This window comes from Varanus komodoensis, unplaced genomic scaffold (genome assembly GCF_004798865.1).
Source record: "Varanus komodoensis strain SLA01 unplaced genomic scaffold, ASM479886v1 scaffold13_3, whole genome shotgun sequence".
In the NCBI taxonomy this organism is placed as follows: Eukaryota; Metazoa; Chordata; class Lepidosauria; order Squamata; family Varanidae; genus Varanus; species Varanus komodoensis.
Window position 1 is genome coordinate 15505336 of NW_025335409.1, and position 19113 is coordinate 15524448.

The 19113-nt window shown below is 42.8% G+C and overlaps 1 protein-coding gene across 2 annotated transcripts in view; it reads right to left on the reverse strand.

Moving 5' to 3' along the window:
- Nucleotides 1–19113, reverse strand: part of FRMD4A (FERM domain containing 4A) — a 301515-nt gene that overhangs the window by 275283 nt on the left and 7119 nt on the right. The window contains exon 1 of one of the 2 annotated variants that reach the window (XM_044423315.1): nucleotides 5697–6312. The exons of the other annotated variant lie outside the window; for it this stretch is intronic. Coding sequence (XP_044279250.1) covers nucleotides 5697–5735 — 39 coding nt within the window. The 5' untranslated portion in view covers nucleotides 5736–6312. Of the gene's footprint in view, nucleotides 1–5696; nucleotides 6313–19113 lie in introns of those variants that run through there. 2 annotated transcript variants of the gene reach the window in all.

Here is a 19113-nt window from a genome sequence, read left to right on the forward strand (position 1 = left end):
TTGTACCCCTAAAATTTCCAGATTAGATCCATGTGAGGTAGGAAACTGAAGTACAAGGTTTGGTTTTCTTTGGAGTCCCACTTCATCAAATATCCTGACATTGCCTCTTCCCCGTAAAAATGAAGACGATGTAGTGCTATATTCAGTTGCTTTGAATGAATAAAGTGTAGAACAACGGCAGGATGTGCCAAGCTCAGCAGCTGTTGCACAGCTGGCATGTGCAGAGGCAACCCCCTAAGCACCTTGATCTTGGATTGGATAGGTGCAGACCCAGCACACAAGGCTTCTAGATTTCATACAGGTCACAGCATAATTAATCTGTGCTCTGAATTCACTCTCAGTATTTGTATTAGTTCATTACCTTGCTTCTGTCTGACTGTTCCTCTGGTATACACATGTGTGAGATGAAAGGATAAGCTTTAGTTCAATCATTATTGAGTGCTTCCAGGAAAGAGTTTATTTTTTTATTTGTTGCTTTGCAATTTTGATCCTGCCCTTCCTCCCAGACAGTGAGTCTTGTGCCCTTCCCCTTTATCCTTCAACAACATTGTGAAGTAAGTTAGTTAGGCTGAGAGCCATGAAATGGCCCACGCCCACCTAAACTGTAATCCTATATTATCTGAGATTAAGCCAATTCAAACTTGGTTAGGTTGTTGGCTCATTAGCAAGTTTGGGGCTTGAGTGAGGGTATGGCCATGGATCCCAGTGATCTAAATCTAACATTCTACACCAGCTTTCCCCAACCTGTATGTTGGATTACAACATTAACCATCCCTAGCATTGGCTGTGCAGGGCTGGGAAAATGGGATCTGTAGTCTAACACATCTGAAGAATGCTCTTGTCTAAGGGGCAGGAAAAATGGTGCCCATAAGCACCAGTACACCCCTTCCTACATACCCCACCCCGCAATTTTCTTACTGACAACTGTTTCTTTTTGCTTTGGAAAACCATGGGATCCAAGAAATTGTTTAGTGGGTTGAACTTCATACCCAATTTCTGGTTGTATTCAGTCTTTTGGGTAGGTTATTTATTTATTTATTGAATTGAAGAGCCATCTCCTAGCATCTGGGTGGTCATTATAAAAATAAATGCCAATAAAATAACATTAGATGAAAGCAATACAATTTAAAATATAATAAAATAGTACAAGATAAACTCACACTATACATAATTAAATAAAAATAAATATATATTTTAAAAACAGTGGAATTATAATGGTCTAAGTATTGCTATAGATGCACCAAAAACAGAGGGTTTTTGCCAGGCACCTAAAACTCAGCAAAGTAGGTACCTGGCGAATCTCAATAAGAAAAATCTTTCTCTACATGGGGTGCCACCACAGAAAAGACCGTCCTCATTGCAGCCTCCCCTTATCTTCCTTGGTGAGGGGAACGTAGTAGAGGACTTCAGCTGATGCTCTCAAGCAACAGGCAGGAGTAAGGAGCTTCCTAAGATACTTGCCCTTTCTAACTAGCCAAGCCCCCTTGGCAGCCATTTTATGGTAGTGCCCAGGAAAGTTTCTCAAATTGCTAAATGAGCCCACAGACCATAAAGTTTTCCTAATTTCAGTGCCCCTCATAGGCTCTTAATAATGTCATGTGTCCCAATCCCTGGAAATATGTGTAGACAACAGGGACAAATATCAAAGCGAGCAATGTTTCAGTATACAGACTTAACTGTTATGTTAATAAAGGTGTCAACATGGATCAAAATCCTAAAAAATAAAATTGTCAAACACATTAGAGGCATACATAACACGATATACTCATAAAATAAAGCAACCAAAGACTACACCTTTGAACATAACTCAGTACAGGTGTCTTCTTCAAGCAAATTTCACATCCTTCCACCAGGGCAAAACTTGGGAAATGACCAAACTGACCTTATGAGGAATGGTATCCACTTCAGTTATTTTTAGTTTGATGAAATACCTCGTTATAAAACAGCTGCAATGCCAATACTCCACTGATAGAATGACAGACTCTGTATACCGAACTGTTGCTCTCTGTGGGCATTATTGGTCCTCGTCGTTACATACTTGACAGTGTTCTTCTTGCTATGGCTGGACTATGCCTGGTGAGGGGAACCCACAGACATGAACTGCATGCGCCTTCCCTGACCTAACTGCATGTGGGTTGGGAGAGGGCGCACAATGAAATGAGAACAGGTTGGCACAGAAGGGGTGTGCCAGCTGACCTTACCTATGGTCCTGTCATAGGTGAATTATTCCCTATTTCCACTAAGTGACAACACAAATTTCCAGGTATGGAAATAGCGACTCCTGTAGGAATATGTGGACGTGTGTATTTTGCATGGAAAGGCTGACCTGCAGCTGAACAGCAACCTGGTTGAAGTGGGACTTACTCCAGTACAGGAAATATTACCGTTGAGTGGCACCAGGAGCCAAGTGGGTTAGGCAGTGGTGTAGGCCCCAGCATGATGTGGATGTGGCAGCTTCATCTAGCCTGGTGCCCTCCATGCTGTTAGGGGGAATCTGGATGTTTTAGTCTAGCACATTTGAAGGACATGAAGTTGGAGAAGGCTGGCTTATGGAGTGGTCCTCAAGATTCCAGGGGCAACATCACCTGTTTTACCAGTGCTAAGGTCCAGGGTGTCCTTGCTCAGGAGCACCATGAGGGTATCTTCACTGTTAAACTGGCCTAGTCTCCACTGCTGCAGCTGGTGTCAAGCACCCGTCTCGCAGCATCGCCATACAACCATGCCAAGCAAGTGCTTAAAGTCGGCCACAAGTGTATACAAAGGAGTTTCAACATCTTTGGATGTTACAGCAAGGTAATTCAACATAACGCTTCCTTAACTTTCCTGTTTTCCAAATGCTATAGCATCAGGTAACATCAAGAAGCCAATCCTCTCTCACTGACCTGAATAATCATATCCAAGTGTGCAGGGTTTATATTGCCTTCACTTTTTGAGGAGAGTGCCTAACGTCTCATCCCCTTTGCTTTCCACACCAGAATGGCATGCTCCAAATGTGCTAAGACTTCTTCTACCAATCACCCAAGTCACCAAATTAGATACATATCCTCGACTCTCCCATAAAACCCTCACTTGGTGTAATCCTGTGCAGGTATCACTTCCAGTATCCAAACATTTTGAAACCCAGAATGGTAGCAGTTTAAGACTGCCAAATGAAACAGTAGCCAAAAGCAACTAAAGGGCTTATGGCACCATAAAGATTTAAGCCAGGGGTGACCAGAAAGTAGTTTTCCAAATGTTTTGATCTTTAAAGCCCACCGAGCCTGACCACCGGCCATGCTGCTAGAGGTTTCTGGGCATTCAAGTCCACACATCTAAAAATCTATCTTCTGCCCATCCCTACATGATGTATTTTGTTGCAGCAAAATACACACAGCACACAGGCTGTTAAACATTAAGATGAAACAGAACTCTATGTTGCTCAGTATTCTAGCTGTCCCCACAAGCTGCCAGAATGTGATGTTCTACAGTAGAACATCCTGAGGACAGTGAAACAAGGTAACCAGTAGAGCACCTATGAAGACTGAAAACTCGAACATTTAGCTGAACTTGGTATCCTGCTTTTCATCACAGAACCCTTCTAGATTCAGCCTCATCTTGCTTCAAAAATTGGACCAATCCTATACATTATCCTATATCCCAGAGCAGTACTTTCAGCTTAGCCTACTTCATGAATATTAATTCACTGTCTTCCTTCAGAGTTCTAGCATTGACTACTGTTTTCCATCATCATAGATCCCTGGCTAATATTGATTACTTGGCACTGTAAGGGAAATTCCATTAGTGCCAGTTACCATAATAAATTATAGCCAACCGGCACTAATACTGATTACAATTTTAGCTAATCTTCATTAATAGTTATTAGCATACAGCCGGACGAGTAAATCATGGCCCTCAATTTGCCGCAGAGGCCAGAATGGCCCAGGGAAGTTGTATGCCCCCAACTTGGTATCAGTTACTCCAGCGCATGACTATCTGTCTTGCATCACCAGTTCCAGCCTTTTTGATACATCACTGGAGAGTCTTTGGTTATAAAAGCCTCATGGTTACAAAAGGGGAAACATCTCCCTGGTCCAAAACCATTTGTTAATGAGTACAAGTAAATTTCTCCTTACCCTTCCTGCACTCTGTCTTCTCAGGGATCCATATGGTATTTTGAAGAGAAGTTTTCGGCTCCGGCTTGGAGTCACAGCTGCCTGCACCACCATAGTGCAAAACAAAACTAACTCTGAGTGTGTCTATGTGTGCAGATGCACGTGTGTGTGCGTGTGTGTGTGAGGGAGAGAGAGAGAAAGAGAGAGGGAGGGAGAGAGAGAGAGAGAGAATGATCAGCCCAGAGAGATTTCTTCTGGAATGACTTAAAGGAGTCCCCACTTTGCAAATATCAAATAGCTCTGTGTGTGGGTTTTTTTTTAAACTTTAGAGCATGAGTCAAGATGTGGCTTTTTGAAGCAAAAGAAGAAGAAGAAACAGCCCCTTCACAGCATGCTTCAAGCAGCATATCTTTAGGTCTGGTTTATGTTTCTTCCAGCATAGAAAGATTGCTGTGCCATAGTAGTGGAAACACTCAGCTTCTGGGAAGAGTGTTCCAAAAATGTCAGCTTCGTTTCTCTGAACTACAGATGGTAACCAGGTCAGTTGTCTAATCAAAGCTGTATCAGACTTCTTTATACATGTCATCATGTGACTGCAGAACCTCTCTGGTTTGCTCTACAGTAGATCACATGTCCCCCCCCCCCAGCCCCCAAAAACAGTATCTGGAGAATCACCATCTGGTCTGGAGATTAGTGTTAAATCCCGTATTCAGATGTTACTTCCTTTCAGACCTGAGAAAGCATAAAAGCTGACAGTGCTATCAGGCCAGAAACAAGAAGAATCTTCGGTCTGCTCACAGCACAGGAAAAAGGCTACAAGAACACTGAGAATCTACATACATCTTAGTATGTATTGCATGATAGTGGAGATGGGGAGCATATCTGCCCAAACCAACCCTACATCTCTACTGCAAAGGCTCCTGGTGTAACAAGAAGGTGATGCCCACTCAGTGGAAAGCACAAGTAATTGAATTACAGAAAAGGTTGGTTGATGTGCAAAAGGATAAGAGCTCCTATCTAACTTGCAAGATAAAACAAAATCAAATTCTTACAAGATCAATACCCACCCACCCCCACCAACACATCTTTCACTTTCATCTGAAATTCCCATCTTACACATGGGAATTCAGATCCAACTTTTGTGGGGTTAAAAGGAAATTTAAGGTAGTGTCCTTTAATTAACTGGTTACTTTTAGACAAGCAGCACAAGGAGGAGAGCTAGTCAGAGCATCGATGAAGACATTCCATCAACTTCTAAAATTATCTTCTAATTCAGGAATTCAGGAACAGTGAGAAAAGAAATGGCACAAAACCCTAGCAATTTCTAGTCGATCTTAAGTTAGTTTTAAGAACGTACAGACAGTGTACTATCCTTGCTCAGGGCAACTGAAGGTTGAGATCCTCAAGCCAAGCAGAGACAAAACAAAAGCAAACAGAAACACACATAAACTGCCTGATTTTTATGTTGGGTTTCAGGATGATTGCTATAAAGAAGCAAGCAACTGATCCTCGGGCTTGCAAGATCCAACACACACACGCACACACGCACAGAACAATACTTAGCACCTTGCTTAGCACATGGAAGTAGCTTTAAAAGGTGCAAACCTTTCTTTCTTGCCAGATACTCCTTGTGTATTCAGGCATGTCTCAGGGTCTCCAGGTAAGGGAAGAGCCTTTGAACAGACATAAGAATTTTTAGTGAGAAAGAGGGTTGGAGCTTTGCTTTCATTACAATAGAAAAGAACAAGAAACTAAGGGTTCCATTTAAGCTACTGCTTGTATTCTCTTATGTTGAACTAAAAAAGTTTATTCTACCTTGAAGCAGGTTGGATTTCTTCCTCTTTTTCTGTACAATCCATTTTGTATTTCTTACTCAACTCTTGGATATCCAAGGACATATAAATAACTGTTTTTAAAAATGCATGCTGCCTCCTAACTTTGAGATATCAGGATTTACTACAATACTTACTAGTCTTACTTGCTATAAGTTTATCACGAAAATGCTATGGAAAACCACAAAATTACACATCTATTGTATAGCAGATAACACTGATGCACTCCAGGTTGGACTACAAATCCAAGCATGCTTCAGCCAGCCATGATGAGGAACATGAAGGTAAAAGAGGGCTGAATTAGAGAGACAGCACAATGACAGGGACCATTTCAATGCAAACAGATGCAGTTTAGGAATGGTAAGCTTATTCTCTGTTTATTTTGAATTTCACTACACTCTGAAGAGTGTGTGTAGAAATGTTATTATTAGATTATGTTAAACAAGCACACAACTATGAACAACACCCCTGATTTCTTTCAACTGCCTTGAACAACCAGAAAAGACAAACAGAGATAATCAGCAATGGGGATATCACCCCATCCCAGGGATGGCCATTGCAGACATTATCAGGCCTGAAATGAAATTTGATTTGGCCATTGCTACTGAAATGGTTTACCACACCATGGCTGCCTTGTACTGAAGGCCAGTTATGCATGCTTCTTTCTGATGGGCAAGATGCTGGGTGCAATGGGGGAGCCCAAAGATCTGAGTTATCTGTCAGGGGTGAGAAAGTGATCAGCGAAGACCTCCCATCACAGAGGGCAGGCATCTTACTTCCCTGCAGGAACATATTGCTACACACAGGTAGGTGCCTACTCAAGCCCATCTACCTCTGTAAAGAAAAGACTTTCTTGAAATCTCCAGAAACTGAAAATCTGTGTCCAAATCAGAAGGGGAGTATTTATGCAGGGCATGTCATGAGAGTCAACAACAACAACAAAAGGAAAGTAGAGTGGATACTTGAAAACAAAGGCAGCAGAAAAGCTTGCTAACTTGCACTAAATTCTTTGAAATACTCAAAACACAGATAGCACCTGCAGAGTTGCAAAATACACAGGTGATCAGTGGAGGAAGTACCTGGTGGGCTCAGAGTAACCAGAGGGATGAAGGAATAAGAAACCAGATTGCATTTTTATTATGCTTGGCCAGCTGTGGGGGAGCAGGGAGGAGCGCCCAACAGGTATCACCAATTGGAAGACTGGCATGTAAGCATGAAGATCTTTTTCTCATCCATTGGTTATCAGAAACAGACACAGCCAAAATGTAAATTACAAGGAAATTGCTTTAGTTTTTTCTGGCAAACTGCGTAATTCAACATGTTTCCTGTTTTCTTGATCCAGATGTGCCAAAAAAGTTGCATATTATTCCAAGTGGGCTATGGATTTAGGCATCTGGGTCAAGGATGCCTATTGCATTAATATTATTAAACAGATTTATAGGCCATAACTCATATTGAAAAATATAGCGAAGCAGCATCCTCATCGTCTTTAAGAAATATGCATTGAAGAGCAGCTTCTCATCACAGTTGGTCCAAATACATTTTGACCGAGATAAGCCATAAGGAAACATTGTAAGTTGGCAGGGGCAAAAGAGAAAATGCTCCACATTGATTCCTTGTAAATTCCTGACAGATACTGTATGCACATGATCAGGCTACTGTACCACATGTACTCCGTAACTGTGACCCTTCCCTGCTGGTCAGTGCCATGTACGTTACAGTGCCTGCATGACTTCAGATCCACACCAGCTAACTAAATATACTTCAGTTTTGCCCGCCTGCCTGGGATTGCAAAACTGATATGTACTTCGGTTTTGCTGCCTGCCTAGGATGACAAAAGCTGTGGATAGCTGTGGTGCTAGTTAGCGGCATTCAGACTGGTGCGTCACAGTTCTGTGGGCCTGCTACAGAGCCTGGCTAATGAAAGAACTTCTGGCCCTCAGACTTCTCTTTAGAAAATACAGTGGCTGCTCAGAATGCATAAGTTGGCTGCTCTTGGCCAATCCAAATATCTAGTTTAATGTAAAATAGGGAAGATTTCTTTTCAGCAAAACCCAACAGGGAAAAAAGAAGTAATATAAAAATACACAAAGAAAACAAAGAAAAGCTTAAAAAAAAAAGATCTGGCTGGCATAACTGCACACACATTAAAAGGCACTAAAGGAAAATGCATCAGCTTGATGTGGGAAATTCCAAATATTAAAACAATCAGCCTTTGTTCATAATTAGTACCATATGTGCACTGCAAATTGAGTCAGTATATGCGTGTGAGAGGGAAGGAGGAAGGGAGGGAAAGCAAAGCCGGAAAAGATGGAAATGGCTTCAGCATGACGGATGCACAGAGATTCTTTTAAAAGTCTTGGTTTAGGGTTACCCTGTTGGCCTTGAAAATGAAAACAGAGATTTCTTGATTCTTTCAAAAAGAATATCTCATATGACAACCACCTTCCTTATAAAGCAAAGCATTCAGGGACAGATGTTGCTTGCTGCGTACAGCAGTTGAACAAGGGTGATTCCATTGTGTGAAACATACTTTTCAGAAAGTACATAATTGCATGTGTAAAGGTGGAAAAACAGTGTAGATTGTCCTCCCTCGCTCTCTCCCTCCCTTCTCTCTCTCTGAGTAAAAGAAACAACTCCTCCTTTCTACTATTATGACTCTCACCCTCCTCTAGCTTCAAAACGGCAAACATTAATGAAGGAAGGGGAAGAAGAAAGCCTGCTCAATCCAAACTCCAGCCATTTAACCCAGACCCATACCTTTCATGGAATAAGTGAAACGGAACACACCAGCCTGCAATTGGCTTCTGTTTCAGTCAGTTTCACTCTTAAAGGACACCTTTTTGTGTATTAAAAACAAACGAAACCTTTTAACAGAGCTCTAAAACTGCACTGGACATGGAAGCATGGGAAAGAGGACAGGCTGTTTATCTTACAGTTATTTATTCTCGAGGTGCTCATGAAGCCAAATGCATCTCCTTCAGCAACACAGGCCACTTTAAAGGAAGGGGTGCATTTCAGCACACTGCATTAAATGGTTAGTTGGTGGTTAGTGTGAATCACAGGGAATTCCATATTTGCTGCCTTAATGGCAGCCCTGAAAACCATTTTAGTCTTTAAGTAAAAACAGAGTCTATGGCTGAGCTTTTCCAATGCTACCCGAATAATGAATGTGGCTGGGTGTTCAGATCCACTGCGGCCTTGTTCCAGGTCAGTAACATCCATGTGCCAGACAAAAACTCTCTTCTCTAAATCTGAGAAAGGACATCTTATAGTTTCTAAGCAGAGCCAGCACCAAAGAGGGATAAAGCATTTCCCCCTAGACAGGCAAAAGCTCGCCTCTCTAGTTGCACCAACATTCTTCTTTTGTGCAGATCACCAAACTAACAGCAGCCAAGGCAGTTTTTGTTCCAGGTTAAGATGACTCACTGACTTGCCTAAAAGATCCCCAGCATGCAAAGAGATTGTATGAAACAAGGACTGGTGCCGGACTTCCACTCAGAGGCCCAGAAGTCTAATTCCCACACATCCATGAAGGTTGCTGAGCAGCCTTGAGCCCATCACTACCTCTCATCCCAATCTAGCTCGCAGGGTGGTTGGAAGGATGAAAGGGTGTGGAAGGGGGAGACTCATATATGCTTTGTGAGTTCTTTGGAGCAACTGTGGAATATAAATTATAAAAAAAAAGGAAAATAAAGTCCTGGAACCAATGCTGAGTTGGTTTCTTTTTCTAGTGAAGTCTACAGTCTTTTGCAGAACTGCTTTCTTTCTGACAAAATTAGACTATTATTTATTAAAAGCATTTCTACCCAATGTTTCAGGACAGTGATACAGCAATACAGCATAGCATCAAATAACAAGTAAATTAAAAAAACTACATCAACTCTTAAAATATTGGGAAAATGAAAAGGTTTTGGCCTAGTGCTGAAATGAATAAAGAGTTGGTGCCAGACACACCTCTCTGGGGAGCATATTCCAAAGATTATGCTCCCCAGGGCACCACTGCAGAAAAGGCCCTCCTCTGGGTAGCCACTCATGATCTCCTTCAAAGAGGGCTCCCGAAGGAGAACCTCCAACCAAGATCTTATGGCATGGGCAGGAATATATGGAAGGAGACACTCTTTCAGATTATTGAAGTGTATTTTTACCTATCTCATTACTTAGAGGTGCAGTTTGCAAGTCAGCATTTTGAACCTTTTCCCCAGTACTGAAATCTGAATTTATACTGAAATAAATAACATTTCTTGATGAATTTCTATCCACTATGCAGACCTTAGAAGCAAAGAAACTGTGAAAACAACAAGGTAATTCTATTTATCCAGTCCATTTCTACTTATCAGTGAAAGAAACAACAACATGCCTCCATGATCTCTTGGAGGCATGCGGGGAGCCACATGGCTGCCGCTGAAATCTGCAGGTGTGTGTCTCCTCCTTTTTTAGAAGTACAGCCTTCTAGATCTGTAATCTAGCATTACAGAAGAGGTGGCATGACTTCAGTCTGTCCTGGCTGCTGCTAGCAACTGGTGGGAGGAGGAAATGTGCAATATGGTAACATCAGGTCATGCGTTCTAGGGCCACTTCCCTCAACCTAGAACCCCCCCCCCTTCACAATGTGTTGTATCACCCTGCTCACTGTGGATGATGGCAGCTGGAGTACAACACATCTGGAAGGTTCCAGGTTGGAGGAGGCTGTACTAGTTACTCCCAAGACAGAAAAGAGCAGCAAGTCATGGCAGTTTTGAGGGCAGTCTTGTAGCTCCCATAAATGACAAAGGGATTTGCATCCCAACATATCAAAAGGTAGCATATTGAGGAAGTGGGTGCTAGTTCAAACCTCTTAACATTTTCGAGTCAAAGAATCGCCCAGTGAACACCAAACTTAACTACCTCCTGATGGGCTCTGTGATCAGCTGCACAATACAGGTTCTTTGCTACAGCCCTTAAATGTGAAAGTTTCAAATGCTCTCCTATAATACCTGCAGAGAGAAACTTTTCTACAGATTGATATAAAAATCCACTGCTATGTATCTTTCCTGCACATTTTCTAGATGATTTCAAGTAAGAGCGCACAAGTTTACACCTTCACTCCACCTGGGGAGTGATTGTTTGGGTGATTGTTTGGGTCCAGTAGAGCCAGTAATACGGCATGATAGGGGAAGATTCACAGAGCTGATTGAGGCTTCCCCACACTGAATATCCCAAAGGACCCTCAATAAACACCTTATTTCTTCATATACTTCCTGAAGACATGACAGCTATAAGCTCTTCCTTTTAGATTGTGAGGGAGCTGAGAGAGGCAGCATCGGGAACTGGGCTGGGCTTCTTCTAGATACAGGTGGTGGTGGTGGGGCTGGGGGGCATTTAGCCAGCCAGGTACATTCCAGGAGGGCTGGACTTCCAACTTCCTTCAGCATCAGCTAGCATGGCCGATGATCAGGAATGCTGGGACACCCCAAAGGGTGCCAGGTAGGAAAGGCTGCCCTACAGGCCTGATGCTCAGAAAAGTTGGTTAGCCAAGAATCTGCTGTGGACAGAGCATAGGCATTGATACAACAGAGGCACTGTTGACCTCAGCAAGCACACACATGTCTTTTTTCCCAGTGTTATCTCTGTCCAAATGATTTTGTGAGTTTTCTAAATGATTTAAAAAATGTGTCCAACCAATGCAGATAATTGGATGAATGCACACCTCAATTCCCTGGAACTGAACCCATTACTTATCTCCATCCAGAATGAAGCCTGCATGTACCCCTTCATTTGTCGGCACGTCGGAGGGGGACAAATTCAAAGGGATGTGAAGGATCACTTTTAATTCACCTTTTCTATTAAATTCCAAAAGCCGAGGGGATGACAGACTTACAGAAGAACACAACTTTCGCCTAATAGAGAGAGAGAAGCCTGTCTCTCACATTCATTTGTGTTGTCCATCACTCAACCATCCATATGCAGCTCTGCCACTTGCAGTCTATTCCTCTAAATGCTGCAGCTCGATTACTCAGAAAGAGCCACTGATTCCTTGTCTACAATCCAGGCGAAACACGTGTCCCAGCAATAAATGAAAAGTGTTCATTTTGTATGCCTGTCCAAGACCAGAGTGACCGGTCACGCCAGGCTATTTGTCTGTTTTGCTTACCCTTCACTTGGATCTATCCCTGTCTCCAAACCCTTCCTAACAATACCTCTCTAACTGCTGACAGCACAAACTTTTGGTTGCTGAAATTCATTAGTGTTGGTTGAAAAAGGCCTGAAACTGGTGTGGAGTTTCATATAAACAGCTGCTTGCAGGAAGTCATTTGTATGGGCAACGATGACTTTTATTAGTCCTGCAAAACCCATCAACAATACAGAGTATATTTCAGTGCCATTTACAGACTTGTTCCCATTAACAATTTATGCACATGCAGTTTATTTCTCTCCCTTTCTTTTAAGAATTCATAACAAGAAACACCCCAGAGGTCTGGTATCCAAATGCTCCTCATCCATCCACATCTGCCTACATGAAATCCCCATCTTCTTGGGCACTGCCACAAATCCAGGCTTCTATGCATTGTGGAAGTTAGTTAAAGAAGCATACACGATAGAAGACTAGGAAGTTCATTGTTCAGGCTGTGACAAAGAGGCAGGAATCTACCCTTTAGTCATGCATCAGTCCGGGAGCATAAGAAGAATCCTGTTGGATCAGCCCCAGTGTCTTATTTTCCATAGTGGTCAGCCAGATACTTCTGGGAAGCCCTAAAAAAGGACATGAGTGCAAAAGCACTTCCTGGCTGTTGAGCCCCAGCATCAAGCATTCAAAGGCACCATTCAAGGGCCTGTTCCTGAAGGGTGCATACAGCCATTGTGACTAGTAGTCATTCTTGCTTTATTGGAAACCCCCCACCCCAAGTCTGCTGCATGTTTATATACATAAGCAATAGCGACAAACTTCCAGCTCATTTACACATCAGCAGGTGGAAATCCTAGCCCATCTCTAGAAAATCAACTGTGGATAAAGACAACCATTCAGACAAGTTCTCTGCAGCAAGTTCCCTTATTTTGGAATAACGGGGGTCATTCATATGAGGTTGCCCCAAAGTGAAGATGTCTTCTACCCAGCTGCACCTGAGGAGCACTTACAAACAAAAAAGCCAGAATGATTAAGGTCATGCAGGTAACCAGGTTACCCAATTAGGGGAAATTTTGCTCCAGGGTAGTTTGGCCATTTGTACAAATGAAGGGAGGAAGGAAGGGAAAAAAGTCCTTGCAGATTTTACTTTGCTAGCTGAAATGGCTATGGGGGCAGCACTCATCTCTGTTTCAAATGCCATGAGCCAGCGCTGTCCAAAGACTGTGGCCAGCATGATGTCAAGGGGTGCTGTTTCCTCTCCACCAAAGTAGTACCTATTTCTCTACTCGCATTACATGCTTTTGCATTGCTAGGTTGGCAAGACGTACGGGCAGGGCAGCAGGATGTCACCCCGTTGCGCAGCTTCAAACTGCCAGCCTTTTGTTCAGCAGCCCAGCGGTCCAGCAGTTTAACCCGCTGCACCACTGCATCCCCCATTTGAACAAAGGCCACATCTAAATATCAAATACCACAGCACTGTACTTTTTGCAGCCACACTAAGATGCACAGTATTTCTTTAGAACAAGAACGGTCAACTTTTAAAGCCTGTAAATACTTTAATTTCCTGGGTATTGGTTCATTCGCATCACACCCCACAAATAATGGACTTTGGTGAAAGTCAGGGATATTCCCTTCCAGAAATTAACTGCATTATCCTATACAAGCCTTTCAAAAGTAAGCCCCATTGTGTTAAGTAGAGGCTTACTCTGAGTGGGTGTAAGTGGGAATAGTGGAGGGCAGTCTAGTAAAGAAAGGAGTTTGTTTCCATAAGAAAAGAAAGTTACTTCCTCAATATGAGACCGATATATTGCTTCTCACATGCACATGAATCAGACATGAGCAAGTGGTCCAGAGTCTGCCAGTTGATTATCAAAACAGTAGAAGAACTTCTGGCTGAATTCAGTATCTTTAAACATGGAACTTGTTAGTTGATATTGAATGAGTAGTAGAATGAGAGAGCGCACGAAACGGTGCATGTGGGTGCATGTGTAAATTGTTTCAAAGCATTTCACTTTCAGAATAAACGAGCTGGCCATTGCAGTACAAGCTTTAATGAGGAGCTGAAGAAGTTCTGCATTCTGCTACCATCACAAAGAATTTGGACTTTAGAAGAAAATAATGGGGAAACTGTATTTACCATATCTGATAATTTGAAAATTAACTTAGGTTAGTTAACTATTTATCTGCTTGTTAATAATAACTGTATGCTACTTGATATAGCAAAATCTCTAAGCAGTTTTCATGCGTAGACTATATGACCAGGCCGGACTCAGAACTCTGCATTAGCATCACCAACGTGAGCTAACAAATGAGAGTTCAAACTTACTGAGGGTGTTATCAAATGTCCCTCATCATTCTACACTCTCTTCAAATATTTCTTACATGCCTTTAAGCTAATTGTTCTGTTTCCATGCTGCCAGACAGAGAATAATTTGGATTTTATCTTTTCCCACATCCCTCTGAGGGGCAGCCATTAATCAAAGGGGGAAGTTGTTTGACACGGCTGCTTCTGAGACATACAGCTCCGACATCGCCAAGGGAATGGGGAAGAGACCTTTGGCTTTGAGAGCTACATAAACAAAAAGGGTTCTGAGGCAGGGAAGCCTATTTCTCACATTGTCTGTGTTTAGGGCTATAGCAGTATCCTTTTGTCAAGGGCCATATCCTGACCTGGACAGGGCAAAGTGCTACTAGTGCAGTCCAGGACTGCCATCCATTTGCCATCCTGTCTGCTGCCAACAGCAGAGGAAAAAGTCCAGCTTTCCATATTCCATGTTGTGTCAATTAAGTCTAATTCCTTCATGCATTTTTTTTTTAGTTGCCAGGCTGTTGGGAAGTAAGGACATTTACAAAGTGTCTCTTGGGCATTATTTGCTCTAAGAATGGTACATTTCTTACATCTCTTAAATGTGATCCTGCCATATTTGCCTTGAAACAACACTCACCATTTACATAGTTCTCTGGCATATCTGAAGCATGTCAGACACATCCTTAGAACAGTCCTATTAAACTTACAAGTGTTGTCATGTAGGTCAGTCTTATGAACTCCATATTGCGGATGAGGGATTACAGTTCAGCAGAGCTTCTCTGAGCTAAGATCACCTACAGAACTGGTTAGCCCCCTTTGGAAATGAGGAAACCTGGCAAGCTCAGGAGATGCTAGTGATGCCCTTTCTGCAAGTGATGCCCTTTCATGTGATGCTCATGTGAAGGTGGCTGTCATTTTACAGGGAGCATCCCGATTCACAGTTCCAGCTCTCAGTCATGACATTACACTAGCACTCATGTTTTTTCCCTAAAGTTTGATGGGAGCTATCAATATGCAATCACCTCATTCTCCTAGACATTTTTTGCTATTTTATTGAAATTGTTTTAACTCTTACTCCAAGAAATATTTCATCATAGCAGTATCCTCTAAATTTGCCCTGGCAATGCAAATTTCACACTTCTCAAAAGCATAATGTAGGGGTAAAATATGAATATCAGGTTTTCTAAATCATGTATTTCAACAGCAATTACTTTCAGAAACTGAATGTCAAGGCACAGGGAACTGGCTGGAACCACACACATCCCGGCTTCAGGATCTGTTTGGATGTAGAAGAGACAAGGACTGGGTTCAAGCAACACAACAAGCCATGCTGGGTTTTTACCATTGCTGGTCTGCTGTGTTGTCTGGTTTGGTCATTAGAAAGCACTATAGCAATCAACACTATAGGAATCCATACATTTGTTCTACGGATTCTCCGTACCACCATGGTTTGTCATGTTGCATACCAGGATTGTGGAAACCATGATCCTGCATTCAGGTAGATAGCCCAGCATCCTCTGGAAGGAAGAGCGACTACAGGAACCACTCCAGCCATCCAGGCTCTGTGTGTGGACCAGTGAGGAAGAAGCAGGGAGCATTGAATTTTAGGGCTGCGTTCCAGGCACAATGGCCTGATGTAATGCATGCAAACATGTATCTGTTGAGTGGGAAACCATGACAAGTAAATACCACTTGATCAAAATGAGAAACCCTGAGTTGCTTATTGTGTTGTGCAACGTTGCATATAGAAAGCTGCAGTGGTCCCACTGAGCTCAGTATCGTTTGCACTGTCTGTAAATACACTAATCTAGTTTTATTCTGTTTTAATTGTTAAAAGTTTTTAATATTATGTGTTATTACATTGCTGTAATTTTAGGGGGTTAAAGTCTTGTTTTATGAGTTCTGGCTGCTGGGCACTTTAGAAATGTAATCCATTAATCCATAATCCAACAGTGTCCTCTGACTGTTGCATTCAGGTCTGAGCAACTCAGCCAGGTCCCCTGGGACAAGGAGCAGACATTCACAGCCTTCAGAGCTGAAACTTGGCTCTGACGACTTCAGCACTCTAAACATGGGACACCAGGCAGGGTCAAGTGAGGTTGCTCTTAGCCCAGTTCTGTCTAATCTTTCTTACAGGTAACTGAAAATATTGGAATTCCCCCCCACCCCCAAAGGAGTCAATGGTAACAGTTATATTTTTACATTATGCATGATTTGTGACTGTGCAAAGTATCGGCTTGCTCCCTTTTGTTCCATTAGCAAGTCCCAGCAGCCTTGACAAATTGAGCTCTCTATTGCTTCCCATATAGGTTAATGGATCACTTTACATTTTGAGAATGCCTTATATTATTGCACACTTCATTAAGGCTGATGTCATGTTCTGAACACTGAGGATCAGCAGGGACAGCAAGGATGCTTGCGCACTTAAAGTCTGTAACGAACGGTTCTTCCTGGTGGCGTTGCCTTTCTATCAATATCCCATTGCCATCATTTTCTGCTCACCCACTCTCCAGGAGTGTGAATTTTGGTAACTGGTATTGACCAGCTGTTTTTATGAAGTAGAGCAAAGATAGTGAAAATTCAGTAATCACACCAATAACTGGATAACAAATGAACAACCGAAATGCCAGAGATTCCCAACATCAGCTTTTCCTAGCATGGTGCCCCTTCAGATATGTTGGAGTGGATGCTGGCTGGGAGTTGCTTGTATAGTTAGGACCAAGTTAGACAGTTGCTTGGATAGCTAGGACAGTTCTGGCTATCACCAACTCATAGTAAACTCCCAAACTGGCATCTTTCCTGCTCAGAGTGGCAGTATTTTTGTTTTGCTTGGGGACATATTATTTCAAAGCCTTAGCATTGGGGCAGTTCCTCCTGATGATGGCCTTGGGTGTCATTTTGGCCCCTGCCCCAGTCCTGCATCCCAAGCAATGCCTAGTAACTGGATGTAGTAGCCACCCTTGCAATTATCCACTTTGACTCCAACTGAGCCATGGAGCTGCACAGGAAATTTAGAGGGTGGCCAAACCCAGTCATCCAGTAGTGGTGGGGCACTGTCTGAAGGAGGATTACTTCCCATATCTACTAGGCTCCATCTGGAATAATCTCCTCCAGGTGTCCCCATCAAATGAGTTTAGTTGAGTAGCCACAAGAAAAGGAGGCTTTTCCAATGGTAGCACCCACTGAGAAGCTCAGCTGGCCCTCTCATTATGACATTTTTGGCATTAGATGAAGATAGTTTGATTCCCAAGAACTATTTTTGTGTTTTAGATCTCAGTATTTCTGTTTCAGTGCATGTGATGTTTTTAAAGCCATTTAAAGGCACAATAAATATAGATGAATAATTGCCATCATAGCTAGGTAAGCCTTCCAAGACACACTGGCAGGGGAGGGGCCACCAAACACGCCCGTTTGTTCAGGGTTTCTTGCAGCTAGTTCTGATCCAGTCTCTGGCTTTTGTTCCTATCCAAAACCACAAAAGTGCTCTTTAAGAGAAATGTCTCAGGCAATGGACAAGTTCTGTAACCTTGCCAGCACTTCATGATTCTTCAAGGAATTCCTGAAGTCCTCATTAAAAACTTGGCAAGTCAGCGAATGTCTTTTTCCTGGTATCAAAGAAACCTTTTCTTCAAGTTGGATCATTAGCCCCCTCTATGATTCTTTGGCTGTGGTTTGCCCACTGCTGCTACATTCTCTGTTCAACAAGTACTGATGACAGCAAAGTGATGACAGCTAACTCTGCCGTGGCCCTGTCCCATGCTTCCCCTTTTATCTCATCGCACAGAAGTCACAGTCTCCAGCAAAGCCCTTTTAGAATCAAGGGAAAGAAAGTGTCAATATGGTAACAGCCGCTTCAGTGATTGTGCGATGCCAATGCTGCAGCAAGATCATCATGTCCTCAGAGGAAATTGCCGATAATGTGAGCAGGGTGTATGTTGGCAGCTCTGAAGCAGAGAGTGGGAGGAGGTGTAGCCAAACATTGTGCGTGCAGCAGGCAAAGTATTATAACTATGGCCAGACAGGTTCTGCCCTGGCTTCCTCTCTAGAAACTGCCAAGCTGCTTCTTGAAACACAGGCAATTGTGTTTCAAGCAACTCTTTTCCTACCTGTGCTGGTGGGGTGGACACAGCAAAAGGGGAATGGGGAGCTGCTTTATGTCCTGGCTTGATGTTGTCTCACAACTGCATCCCAAGGGGCCTCTCATACAGCAGATCACAGGTGTTAACAAAATGGAGAAGCCATGCTGAAGGACTCACATGACTTTGATGGGAAATTGTGTCCCCCAGTCTTGATTTGTTAGCCCTGTTGTGTGTGTGTGTGTGTGTGTTTGGATGTTGTTGTTCATTTGTTTGAGTGTTCCGATAGCCTTTCCTTCAGAGCCAGAGCAAGAGAGTTCACTGCTTGAGGTTTAGAGTAAGATAGCACGCCTTCATGTTCCCGATACAGAAGCTAACTAGACTGGCAGCAAACAGGATAGTATCATCCACCAAAGTAACAGAGAAAGCTAGTTTGGAGTCACCAGGACAGGCAATGCAGCATATACAGTTTTGCCTTCATGCAGACAGATACAGTGGGGGACTTAGAATCAATTGCGGGGTGACTCTGCTGTCCCCCAAATATCTGCTGCCTGATGCGGCTGCTTCACCTTGCCTAATGGTAGGACCAGCCATGTTCTCTTTATACCAACATACCTGACCACAAGTAGACTCAGGGCACTCTCCCACCCCTGCAAACTACAACATTGGACACACCTTTTCAGGTTAATCTGGAGCAAAG